General features: G+C 38.5%; 1 protein-coding gene across 1 annotated transcript in view; it reads right to left on the reverse strand.

The window, feature by feature from the left end:
* Impg2 (interphotoreceptor matrix proteoglycan 2) overlaps positions 1–13,881 on the reverse strand; it is a 159,433-nt gene that overhangs the window by 28,684 nt on the left and 116,868 nt on the right. The window contains exons 12-13 of the mRNA XM_023721297.1: positions 4,676–4,920; positions 2,658–2,743 (exon numbers count right to left, since the gene is read on the reverse strand). Coding sequence (XP_023577065.1) covers positions 2,658–2,743; positions 4,676–4,920 — 331 coding nt within the window. The remainder of the gene's footprint in view (positions 1–2,657; positions 2,744–4,675; positions 4,921–13,881) is intronic.

The following is a 13,881-nucleotide window of genomic DNA, read 5'->3' on the forward strand; positions in this document are numbered from 1 at the left end:
AAAAAAAAATATTTTCAAAAAACATGATTTCCATAACCCTGGAGGGGGTCTAAAGCTATAGAAATCTTAATTAGGCAGCACTGTAGATAGAAGCCAACACAGCTGAGGTGGTATGAACACGCTTGGGGGTCTTTAAGTAATATCGTTTAATTGTCCTATTTGGAGCCAACAAGAAGCTATCAACTATTTAAAATTATGATTATTTCAAAAAGAAAAAAAGAGAGAGGGAATAAAACCTCAGAATTAGAAGCTGAGCCTCTAGACTTCCTCGTCCGTGTTCTCCCCCACTCTACCAGGCAATGTTCAGAGGTCTCTCCAAGTTCATATAAACAGGTGGTGAAATGTTTCTCAGAATGGAACCAAATGAGACTTGACAAGCTATACTCAATGGGTTAGCATTTTCCATAGAACTCTAAGACCAACTAACACAGTGGGGAAGGAGAAAAGGCTATTTATTAATATTTAAATGTCTACTATATAGAATAGGAAGATTGTACAGAAAGAAAGTACCATTATTTTTCCTTTTTTCTAGCACTTAAAATCATATATAAAGGGCTGGTCAGACAGCTTAGTGGATAAAAGCATCTGCTTAGGTAGACACAGGGACCAGAAGTCCAATCTCAGGCCTGCTGTGCTGGCCCCGCTACCAGGGCACACTGAGATGGTAGCAAGGCCAGCACTGGGCCTGGTGACACATACCTGTAATCCCAGCACTTGGGAGGTTGAAAATAGGAGGCTCACTACAAATCCAATCTGTGTAGTAAGACCCTGTATATCCTATACTAAATACATTAAAAAATAAAATCATATATATTTGAGATAGATAGATAGATAGATAGATAGATAGATAGATATTTCACTTCAATAATTCAGAGGAAATTAACAAGGCCATCTGTTCAATACCAAATTCTGTTCTTCAATAAATAAGTAATGAAAAAATAAAATAAATAAGTGATGGTCCATATTAGGGAATTAATATTTCTCCTCTTACTTGTCTAAAACTACTCCTGGAATGTGAATCATCTTATTTGTTTAGAAGTCTGCTACCAGACTGGAAACTTCTGGTAAATGAGCCCCCACCTTGCACATGTTTGTTTCCCCAACACTTGGCATATGAAAAGCACAAAATAGGGCTGGCGAGATAGCTCAGTGGACTAAGTGCATGCTTAGGCAAGCACAGGGATCAGGGTTCAATCCCAGCACCACATGCTGCATCAGCCCTGTCCACAGGCATGCTGAGCCAGACACCAAAACTAGGCATGGTATTGCACACCTGTAATCCCAGTGCAGGGGAGGCTGAAAACAGAAGGACTGCTACAAGTCTGAGCTATGTAGTGAGACTCTACCAAATACATTAAAAAGAAAAGACAAGCACAAAATGAAGGAATGAATGAGTGCCAAATGAAAGTACTCTGATATTGATATTCCCTTAACCTTTTTTTATATAAAACTCAGTGAAAGATTATTACCAGTGACTCCATATTTCAAAACTGAATTATTCTATAACTAAGCAGAAGAAATGTTAGATCAATGTTTGAATGAATGTAGGAAGGCTTTCCAATTTTCTTTGTTTAAAAAATGTCAAGAAACAAAAATTTCAAACAGCTGAAAAAGATGAAAAGACGTCCAAAGAGAGTACAAAGAGTCAGTGATGAAGGTGAGAAGGAAGTTCCCCTCATGTGTCTGTGAGAATAAGAGAGTCCCCTACCCTGGAGACAGGTTCCGTTCCTAGCACTGTGGTTGCAGGTGTCATCTTTGTGGCTATAACTGCACTTGAGGAAGCCATTTTCATTTCTAGTGTATGTTTCCCTATAAATGAAAAGGAAAGTAAAAACATAGTGGGGAAAGAAGAATTCTTAATAGAGCAGGAGTAAAAACAAGCATGGAAATTCATTTGATGCTGCTCATGTGCAAATGGAAATGTTTTCAGTGCAGTTTAAGAGAAGGCCTCAAAGTCCCTCTTATTGATTAGCTAGTTGATAATTCTTGTGCTTTCAAGAAAAATATATACACTGGGGGGCCAGCCAGATAGCTCTTTGGATTAAAGCACCTGCTTAGGCAGACGCAGACATGGGGGTTCGATACTCACCCCCTCTGTGTGTCATGCCACCCCTCCTCTAGGGCATTCTGAGACAGCTATTGAGACTGGGCATGGTGGTGCACGCCTGTAATCCTAGCCCTTGGGAGGCTAAACAGGAGGATCACTATGAGTCTGATCTGTGTAGTAAGACCCTGAATACCCTGAACTAAATACACAAAAAAAATTATATACATACAATACTGTATACTGTATACTGTATATGTACACTGTATCTGATAACTCAAACATAATCTTGTCTTCATTATAAAAAACTATTGCTGGGGTGGTAGCATAGAAAGCAACTTGGTGGGCACTTACAACTTAATTATCACCAAACAAGCACGGATAAGCTCTCTATTATGTGTGGCTTGGCAAAGCAGGCTTCACTCAACCACTACAGAAGGTCCAACACTTGGTGCTCATGAGTTGGCAAGGATGAGTAATGTTTCAGGGGTGATGCGAGGAAATACTTGGAAAGGGAGCAGCTTGGGAAATTTATGATGCCAAAGTAAGCAGGTGAGGAAACAAAGGACAGAGTGTAACTGGCTGGTTCTAGGCATAAAACGAAGAAACATACCAGAAGAGATGGTGGCGTGGACTGAAGACTTGAACTTTGGATGTTCCAAGCTAGGTCTTCATTTGCAGGAAGCAAAACTCCTCTCACTGGGGAAAGAACAATATTAAAGGAATTTTTTTAGGGAAGACACTGCTGTATTGGAGGTACAGAGATAGATTTTAAAAAACAAGCTCTTTCTCTTTACTAGACTAGATGTTAGCCAAATATCTGAGGAATGATTGCTTAGAAAATGTTAGTGTTGTTCAGGTATTTTATATATTAGTACAAGCTGATTGAATTATAAGAATCCGACATAAAATAAAGATTCTTTAATATTCATAAAGGTTGTCACATTTAAGACATACCTATATTATTTTTTCTCTCTCAAATCAGTTTTCACTTTTTCCAGATTTCCATGGAATAGTTTCAAAATGATTCTTTTCATCTTTTTTAAAAAATTTTATTTATTTGTGTGTGTGTGTGTGTGTGTGTGTGTGTGTGTCCAGCTCAGCCCACCAGGGGGTGAGGCTGGTTGGCATGTGGTGCTGGGGGATTGAACCGCGGTCCATGTGCTTTGCTAAGCTTGTTCTAAGTAGGTGTTTTAGACCACTGAGCCATCTCACCAACCCCGATTCTTTTCATCTTAAGTAAAAAAAGTTTACATAAATACCTTTAAAGTTTGGGTAAATGTAAGAATAGTAAAAAGTATGCAAAATAATTTTTATTTTAGGAGTCAATGCCTTTGAAAAATGGACTAGGACTCCAATATCTTTATTTCTCTAATAATATTAAATAGCAATTAAAAAATAGATTGCATAATTTAATCCAACAAAGATTTGCTGAAAGTTTGGTTTTTAACCTCAGATTTTGCTCATGTGAAATTATAAGTGCTAATAAAGCAAAATTTCTCTTAGGCAGCATTGTGTATGTCAGAGAAATAAATAAACACTAATTAGAAAAATAAAATAATGTGAGAATGACATATATGTACCAAAGACAAAGAAGCAATTAATTTTTCCTGAAGGAGAAAAAGAATCAATAAAAGATAAGAAGTGATTGCCAGAAATAAAACCGGGGAAACGCTTGTAAACTAAAAGCCAAAACTATTCACCTGCTCTCACTAGACTGACATACAACGATTAAGCAGAAGTCAAAAATCCTGTTTACATATTTTTCAAAACTCTTTCCAGCTGTGTGTATAATTATGTTGTCTTCTACAGAGAATAAGCTCCACAAGATCAAGGATGAACATATCTTTTGAGAGTGATAATCAAGTTACCTAGAAAGTCCCATTCAGAACTCTGAAGTTGGTACAATAGAAATGTACTTTAGGAGCAAAATTTTGAATAATTAAAATATATATTTAAAGAGAAATAACTGGCATGGTCAGTAGGATATCTTAAAGCTTTTGTTGAACTTGATTACAAATTCTAAGAGAGCTGTTGACCTCTTTTTCAGAAATCCTTTAAGAGCTTCTTCTTCTTCTAGGCTCCATGTAAGAGAAGATCTTGCAATTGATATCTGTGGGTTTACCTTCCTAAACAACCTCACTTTGCCTGTCAGATACATTAATCTTCATGCCATTTTCCTGTCACATTGACTAGTGACTGTGGTGTTTACACCCTATGCTCAATTTTGTTTATTTGTTTTGTTTTGGGTCTCTTCGAGACAGGGTTTTCCTATGCAGTTCAGGCTAGAGCTCATGTTTTAGTTGCCTTGCAACATGACAGACTGCTTTAATTCATACTTTCAAGTACAACTTTCCTTCTCATTATACTTTGCCCCCACTTATCCAAATATTTCTGAGTGTCATGCTATTCTCCACTTCCCCAATCTGTCTACAAACATCCCAAAGAGCTTTTGATTACACTATCAAAAACAGCTTCACAGTTGAAGTTCCATGTAACACAATGGCTCTTGTTTCACACCATCTCAAAACACTCTGAGCCACACATAGGGAAAGTATTTTTCACAAGAACATAGTGGAAAAGAATTCCAAGCTGTAAAAACAAAACCTCTATGACATCAATTAAACTCACCATCGATAAGCTGAAGAGAGTCCGGATCTGGATTCAAGGAGGAATTCCCTACCAAAATATTTTGGTGCAGTATCTCAGCAATATAATCTCTGAAGTTACCAATTGTATAAGCAGCAGTGGGTTTATCATCCAGTTCCACAAGGCCATGGTTTTCTACTTTGTTGGAATGAAGGCTAATTATGTCCCACGTGGTATTGCTGATTGCCTCCCCATTGAAGGTAACTTCATAGTGAACATCTATGCCACTGTGGATGAAAAATGAACAGATTAGGCCCAGCTAAGGAAGCACAGATAAAGAAGTTTAGTCCATTAAGAACAAGCAGACCTAAGGGGCCTGCCCCTTAGCTCAGTTCTTTAAGTGATTGCTTCAACAAAGCAGTCAGGCTCAGGTTGCTATGGTTCAATTCCCACAACTCAAGCCAGCCAAACCTGCCCTGAAGGCATTCGGAGCAAAAAAAAAAAAAAATGCTTATTCCATCAATTAAGACTCAGGACATATGAGAACTTGTACTGTAACATCATGTAACTCAGCAGTGTCCCAAATTTCCCGATCAAGGAGATTATGGGGCCAAAGAGGAAAGTGATCGATGATGTAGAGTGTGCCAAAGGAGAGTCACATGGAGAGAAAACATTCTCTCAGGCTTTCACAGAGAGCACACTGGCCAAGCAATGGCCATGACTCATCCACATGGCTGACACTGACAAAGGATCTACAATCTGAGGTACAGAATCTCAGGATAAATCCAGAGGGGATTTCACTGACCTTATCAGACCCAAAAGCTACAACTCTTGTTGCATAGGTCCTGCTTTACCTTGGTCTTAACCATCCAGCAGAAAAGTATAAAAACGAAGTATAAGAAGTAAAGCCATGCTGTTATGTTGAGCAGTAGGGGACTCAGGTCAACAATTTCTGACACTGCCAGTGAAGCAGAAGACCCAATACTATTATGGACTACTGAACTCTTTTAGAATATTTTACTGAGTTTACACACCTATAATATTTAAATGATGGAACTTAACCAAAAAAAAGGGGATACAGATGAATGTCCATTTTGTATCTGTGTATTCAAAATGGTTAGGCTAGATATATAGTTACATTCTCTTAATGAATAGAGGGATTTGTTCTAATGATGTTTGTAAATAGGATATCAAGTCCGCATCTTGTACAGCAATTAACCACTAGGAAGAATGTATGCAATGTGTTAATCATTGAAACTGTCCTACCAATTTGATTTGAAACTGTCTCATTGCTATTTGTTTTTCAATAAAATTATGGGGGAAAAAAAGCATGGGCTCCAGCACCATTCTCTACAAATTTGGGGGAAACTTTTGCCATCCACACCTTGAAAAGAATCAAGTATCCAAGCCCTAAGAACAAGATGAGAATTCTAAGGAAGCCATGGAACTAAACTTGCAGATTTAGTGAGCCCCTTGTTGCCCCTTTCCCATACTTTTTTTGCCCTTTCGATGCCAATTCCTTTCTGTTTAGTATCATCCTTCTTCCTTGTATCCCTAGTAGCATTTCTTCTTGATTCTTTTTAAAAGAAATCTTTTCTCAGTCCTCCCAACAGTGAGAAATCTTAATTCTTTATTATTGTTGTTGCAAAAAATATGTACCAATTCATAGTTTATGGTGGAAATCAGATATATATATATATATATATAACCATCTCATGGTTTCTCTCATATGAGAAAACTAAATATATAAATAAAATGCAAAATAAAGTGCAGATAATAGGAAAAAAAGAATGAAAAAAAGTTACTATAATCCAGAATAGACAGTATATTTAAAAGTGCACCTTGCCTAGGCAGATGCTGGGGCCAGGAGTTTGATCCCCAGCTTGCTGTGCCAGCCCCACCCCCAGGGCATGCTGAGATGGCAATTGAGACTGGGCATGGTGGCGCGCACCTGTAATCCCAGCGCTTGGGAGGCTGAAAAACAGGAAGGATCACTACAAGTCCCATCTGTGTAGTGAGACCCTGTAGACTCTGCTAAGTATAAATAAATAAATAAATAAATAAATAAATAAATGCACCTTGATTTAGTATAACTATCTTATGTGTTTTATATGTCTTTTGGCCTGTTAGTCTAGTTGTTAATCTGCATATACAATAATTTATTTTATTTTTTGTTTTGTTTTGGGTATTTTTTTTAGAGGGGGGAAGGTTGGCTTTTTGAAACAGGTTCTTGCCATGTAATTCAAGTTGAACTTAAACATACTATATAGCCAAGGCTGGCCTCAAACACTTGACAATCTTCCTATCTCAGCCTCTCAAGTGCTGGGATGACAGGCATGCACCACCATGCCTGTAATAATTAACTTTATAATGACTCATCAGATAAGTAAGTGAATCCAAGACTGGCAATAAATAAACAAATAAATACATTTTTTGCATGAAGGGAAAGGGAAAACAATTGAGAAGTGTTATGCATGTACGAATTCCCCACAATGAATATAAATAATTTGAAGAAATAACATCAGAATACAATTTTTTATGTATCTGATACAGGATCTAACTACATAGCTCAGAAGTAGTGATCCTCCTGTTTTCAGCCTCCCTAGTGGTTCCGGGAATTGAACTCAGGACTCTGCACTTGCCAGGCAAGCACTTACTCTACTGAGCTGTCTCCCTAGCCCTAGGATACAAAATTTTAAAGCAAGTAAAAATACTCCTCTTAACCCCGAGATGGCAAACCTTTCTCTCGGCGATAATTAACAGCTTGCTGCAGCACTCATGCCATAGATTTACCAGCATTGTCCTGACTCTCACTCAGATTTCTCTAACAACTAAAAGCTGTAAGGCCTTATGACATGACAGGCATTTTGTACCACTTTATCTCCTTTAATTTTCTAATCAACTGAGTGGAAAGTTTTTATCATCTTTAAAATATTGTTGAGGAAACAGCTTTAAAAATGCTAAGGACCAGCCAGCCAGTTCAGCAGACTAAAGCACCTGCTTAAGCAGGTGCAGGGCCTAGGGTCTAATCCCTGGTGTGCCATGCGGGCCCACCACAGGGCGCGCTGAGACTGTGATTGTGTGATTGAGACTGGGCATGGTGGCGCATGCCTGTAATCCCAGATCTTGGGAGGCTAAAAACAGGAAGATCACGATGAGTCTGATCTACATAATGAGACCCTGTAGGCCCTGTAGACCCTGTTCTGTCCTAAATACATAAAAAATAAAGAAGCTAAGACTTCTTTAAATTGCATAATAAAGATATAATGGAGTCACAATTTAAACTCCAATATATATCTCACTCCAGCAGCTGCAGTCTAAACTGTAGTACAATGTTATACTCTCATTACCTTTAACTGAACTATTTTCATAAAAAGGTCATTATGGGGGCCAGGGAGATGGCTTAGTGGAATAAGCGCTTGCCTGGCAAGCACAAGGGCCTGAGTTTAATCCCTGGTTCCACCAAAAAAAAAAAAAAAGGTCATTATGGGGAACGCTCTATACTAATAGTCCCATTGGCTCCCTGCCTGTCTCTGCACATAGCTGTCACAGGCAGTAGGTGGGAAGCCATACCAACAACAATGGAGAGAAAAGGAAAGCATGACCTTCCATAGATAAACCCTTCAAGACAGCCATGAAACAGAAGCAATCTGGTGCTTCAGACATTACATTGCAGCAAAGTGATTCCCAAATCAAAGCATAAAAAGAAATCAAATATGTCTTCCTCTGAATTTACTGGTTAATCTTACGTATCTTTGATTATAGCCTTCACTGTTTTGCTAAAATAATAATAATTGTAATAATAATAATAAAAAGACTGCCTCTCTTCCGTTGAGTTTTTATCCCCAAGGTTTAGCTTTATACCTGGCACTGAGAGGCATTCAGTGCCTGCTGGATGAACAGAAATCTGTACTTGTCTGAATATAAAAAGAAAACTGCAGGTATGTCTAAAGAAAAACGGCCACTGGCATGGTGCTGCCCTTCCATGATCCCAGCTACTTAGGAGGCTAAAGCAAAAGAACTGCAGGTTTGAGGCCAGCCTCAGCAACATAGCAAAACCCTGCAACAAAGCGAAAAATTAAAAGGGCTCAGGGATAAACTAGCACTTCCGGGGTAAAGCCTCAGTAACCACCCCCACATGCACACACACACACACACACACACACACACACACACACACAAAATGGCATCAACAAGATGATGATAACATGTGATTTAGGAAAAAAAGAGTTGTTAATAATTGATGTCACTGTTGGTGGAAAGCTTCTGATCAGTGCATTGAGGCTTCCTTTTAAGATACATCTCTAGGACTGGCCAAATAGCTCAGTGGAGTAAAGCGTCCACAAGCAGGTGCAGGGACCGGGGGTTCAATACCTGGGCCTAATGTGTGCTGGCCCTAACCTTGGGGCATGCTAAGGTGGTAATTGAGACTGTGTGTGGCCTGTAATCCTAGCTCTTGGAAGGCTGTAAACAGGAGAATCACTGTGACACCGATCTAGTACTGAGACCCTGAACACCCTGTAGACCCTTCTCTAAAATATAAAAAAAGACCTTTACTTCTTGGGAGCATGGGACTGGTTTGCACCAGTTCTGGCCTGCACAGTACAGGTGATACTCAAGACTATAGGAAATGGCGTGAAAGTGACTCCCTACCTGCTATATAAACAGCCATGCTGGGGAGAAGGCTCAGTGGAATAAACAGCCAGATCTCTCTACTGTTCTTGTCTCCATTAGCATAGAAAGGCTTTTATTTCATTTATTTTTTATCAGCAAGTAGAAATGCTAAATCACTTCAATACTGATTTTCTTCCATGAATGATAAGCTAGTTGCCCCTTTCAATGGAGTCGTTTAAAATTCTTACAAATGGTAGCTGAGAACTCTGACATCTAAGTAATAAATATGTCTGCTATTATCTAGAAGTTCACTCAATCCCTTAAGCAACTAAAGCCTTTAAATTTCACACATTGAAACATGTTAATCCATGGATAATTTTCCATCTTTTTTTTACAAGGAAAGAAAGTGCTAAAATTCAGTAAGACGCTAAAATAAGTGACAGTTCTAAGACAGAATAAAACGGTAAGAGAGACACCTACTGGCCAGGACTCAGCACAGCATATTCTACCTTCCTCTTCAGGAGCCTTCTGGCTTCCTGATGTAGTATTCTGGCTGCCTGATGTACTGCCACCTCTGGATCTTTGCACATTTAGTTCCCTCTCTGAGTGTCTCTAATTCCAGCACTCAGCAGGCTAAGGAAGGAAGATCGTTGTGAGTTCGAGACCAGCCTGGGCTACAAAGTGAACTCAGGGCCAGCTTGAACTGTATAGGTAGGCTTTGTCTCAAAAAAAATTAAAAATTTTTTCAACAAATATTATTGAAAATAATGGGGTTGGGGCTGGGGAGATAGCTCAGTGGAATAAGCGCTTGCCTGGCAAGCACAGGGACCAGAGTTCAATCCCCGGTTGTGCAAAAAAAAAGGAAAATAATAGGGCAAAGGGTAAATTTTGTTCACTAAAGCAGGCAGATAAAACAATTGAATTTATTCTATTTACACGACAATATGCAACACTCCTAAGTGTAAGCATTTTCAGTCTATTAAATATAAAAAGAGCAAATAAATAAATATAAAAAGAGCAATTTCCCACCTTATAGAGTATTTATGTGATCTTCATACATTTGTGTCTTGTTAGCAATCATTTTTGAGACATATTCTAGGCACAAAGCCCAGCTATGTGAGGATGCATAGTCTCTCTCCAAGTTCACAGAGATTGACTGTATCCCCGTATTAGAAAGTTGGGCTTCTCCTTGAGAACTTTACACAACCGATTCTACTTACTTGTACTGTTATCAAGACTCTAAAATATAATGCAGTGATTTAAGAAAAGAAAAAATGAAGGGGAGAGGAGGGAGAAAGACTGGGGAGAGGAGGGAAGAGGAGGGGAGGGGAGATGGTTGTGCCAAACAAACCTTGAATTGTGTCCTGGGCGATGTAGAAAATCAGACAAGGAAAATCAAGTACTTGCTGGAAAATTACCATCTGCTTTGGATGACTTACAAATTACAGGGAGAAGATCAAAAAGAATGTTCCTGGATTGAGAAATCTTTGTAAAGCAGGCATTCTGGGCTAGATTACTAGCCTTACTCTTCGCTGGCAATTATTTGCTTCCTACCATTCCCATTAGACAGTCAAAAATAATACTTGTATTATAATCTTTCTTGTCAATTGAGGATAAATTCATTTAAAAAGATAAAATGACTCAGAGAGGTTCTGCAATGTATTGCTGTTTTCTCCCTAGAAAAAGAACTCAAAACAAAAATGTTTAAGGTACTGAGAAACCATGTATTCTTTGGGCCAAGAACTTCACAATGACCCAGAACAGGCTCAGTTCTGGCACAATAATGGAAAGCAATGATGTCTCTGCGTGGACAAATTGAAAGAAAACCAAGAGGCCAAAGAAATCTATAAGAAGTAGAATGCACAATGGCAGGCTAAACATTGTCTGATTGAAGAACTCTGGGCTGGCTGACCTCAGTCAGAAACTCTAACTTAACCAAAAAGTACCCAATTAGTATGCTCTGTCTTCTAAACTGGACTGGAAGAGCAATACACAGAAGTGTTTCTGTACTCAACAGCTACTTTCCAAGACATCAGACCTGTGGAGGTGAACTTCACCCTTTCTTATTCCTTCACCTTAAATGTCTTCATTGGCTTTGAATAAGGAAAAATTGAGGCATTGAGCTAGGATGGAAGAAATAAAAATAGGTACAGACAAGGAAAATTGTAATTTTATAAATAAAAAACATAGCTGGGGAGATAGTTTGGCATTCTAAGTGCCTGCCTGGCAAGTGTAAGGACCCAAGTTCAATCCCCAGTACTGAGTGCCTTGTAGGCCCCACACTGAGCCAGACACCAAAATCAGGCTTGGTTGTGCATGCCTATAATCCCAGTGCTGGGGAGGCTGAAACAGGAGGATCACTACAAATCCAAGCTATGTAGCAAGACCCTGTATCAAATAAATAAATAAATAAATAAATAAATAAATAAATAAAAGCCATAGCTTCTGGATGCAAGACCAGTATAAAAGCAGTTTTTCTTGTCCCAAGATACAGTAAGTCTGAGCCATTTCCTTTCACTGGCAAATGGGCACACCCCACAGAAAGAGCTGCTACCTTTCATCTGTAAGTCAAATCCCCTTTCCATAGATTCACTAATTATGTGAAGTTCCACATACAAATTTCCCATAAGTAACCTAGCCCCAGGCTACGAATGCCCCCTACCTGCCTGTGTCTCTGCCCCCATCAGTCTCTGTCTCTCTCTGTCTCTGTCTGTCTGTCTGTCTGTCTGTCTGTCTCTCTCTCTCTCTCTCTCTCTCTCTCTCTCTCTCTCTCTCTTTCTCTCTCTCTTCCCCTCTCCCCACTCTGAGTATGTACTTTTAAATTCCTGCCCTATAAATTCCTCTATGCCTTTTACCTTCTTATCCTGAAAATTCTTCTTCCACAGTAAAAGTCAGCCAACCTGCAATCTGTCAACTGTTCTATGAGTATAGAAGGTCTAGATTCTTAATCACCACTTTGGGAACCTCCTAGATCCCTATACAGTAACAGTATAACATCTCATGAAGATCAACCAAAATGCAGACACTTCCAAGAAACTCACACATTCCTTCTTCTTAACACTTCTTACAAAGCCAGGGGTATAGCTCAGCAGCACAGCACCTGCCTGGCAAGCACAAGGTGCTGAGTTCAATTCCTGGTACCCACACACAAAAAAGCTTGAAACTGAAGCTAAAAATATGTATATTATATAAGGAACTTACAAAGTATGTATATATATTGACTTACTTCAGATGGGTTCTGCGAACTTAAAATAATGAATATAGCTTGAAAGAGTTGCAAAGTGAATAGAAAATTTCATATGTATAAAGCCATTGAGGGATATGTACTCTTTAAACAATATCTGTGTGCCACACATTCATATACAATTTAGTGTATAAGCACATAGAAAAGTTACAGAAAAATTCCATGAAGTGATATATCATAATGTTAGGTTTTTTTAAAAAAACTATTCATAGTTTAATAATCATATCACAAAATCTAATGACTGTGTGGAATTGTTTTCTGTGTCTCTATACAGCAGTGTTAGCTCTGAGCAGTGTCAGCACTGAGCAATAATAGGTGCCATTATTTTATCATAGGTTTAGCATCAAGGTTTGGGGTTTTTACTAACATTTTAACCACCCCAAGACAGCAGCAAGTGAACAACCTGACCTTTGGTTGAATATATACCTCACATATGTTCATGCAATGCATATACAGAAAACCAAAATTTTTGGTTACCTTGGCCAAAATAGCTGACATTGCCTAATCATATAATTTATAACACCAATCTGCCTTTTTGAAGCAAAATTTCCTTGTTCCCAAAAGAAAACGAGTATTAATTCTCATCTTTACTATTCCAGAGGGATACTGAGATATTGTATCCCAGTGAAAAAGAAGAACTAGCACTGTGACATCTCTGAAAGTAATTTTCCCTAGATTTTGTGTTCCTAGCAGACAGAGGTCAAGCGTCATTCATTTTTTGTATGTACAGGCTTTGTTCAATTATACACACTTCATAAATACTTCATATAATAATGTAAGGAAAAATTAGGAATTCAGAAAGCCTTTTGAATATGATATCATTGTCATTCTTCACTATTTGTGGCATTTATCCTCCAGCTATAAATGCCTTGGGTGTTCGTGTCCCTTATGTAAAATAGCATAGTGTTTGTGTGTAATAGATACATAGTCTCCCATATATTTTAAATTATCTGTAGATTATTTCTGGTATCTAATTCAATACAAGTACTAAGAAAACAGCTGTTATTATCTATGGAATAATAACAAGGGGAAAGTCTGTATATGTTTATTGCAGGCAGAGGCATGTTCTTACATTTTTGGCTTTTTCAAATATTTTCCATAAGTAGTCCATGGGTGTGGAAACCACAGATACGAAATGCCAGCTTTATAATAAGGAATAATGCTGTGTCTCTACACACATCCATATGGAGCCTGTGGTTTTCTTTTACTATACTTAATAGTCTTCCAAAGAGAAAGTAAACTTTGAACCTGAAGACAAAACTAGCAAGAAGTCTTTAAAAAGAGAATGTTGGGTGCTTGCCTGGCAAGTGCAAGGGCCTGAGTTCAATCCCTGGTTCTGCCAAAAAGAGAGAGAGAGAAAGAGAGAGAGAGAGAGAGAGAGAGAGAGAGA

This window comes from Octodon degus, unplaced genomic scaffold (genome assembly GCF_000260255.1).
Source record: "Octodon degus isolate 3935 unplaced genomic scaffold, OctDeg1.0 scaffold00081, whole genome shotgun sequence".
NCBI classification, from domain to species: Eukaryota; Metazoa; Chordata; class Mammalia; order Rodentia; family Octodontidae; genus Octodon; species Octodon degus.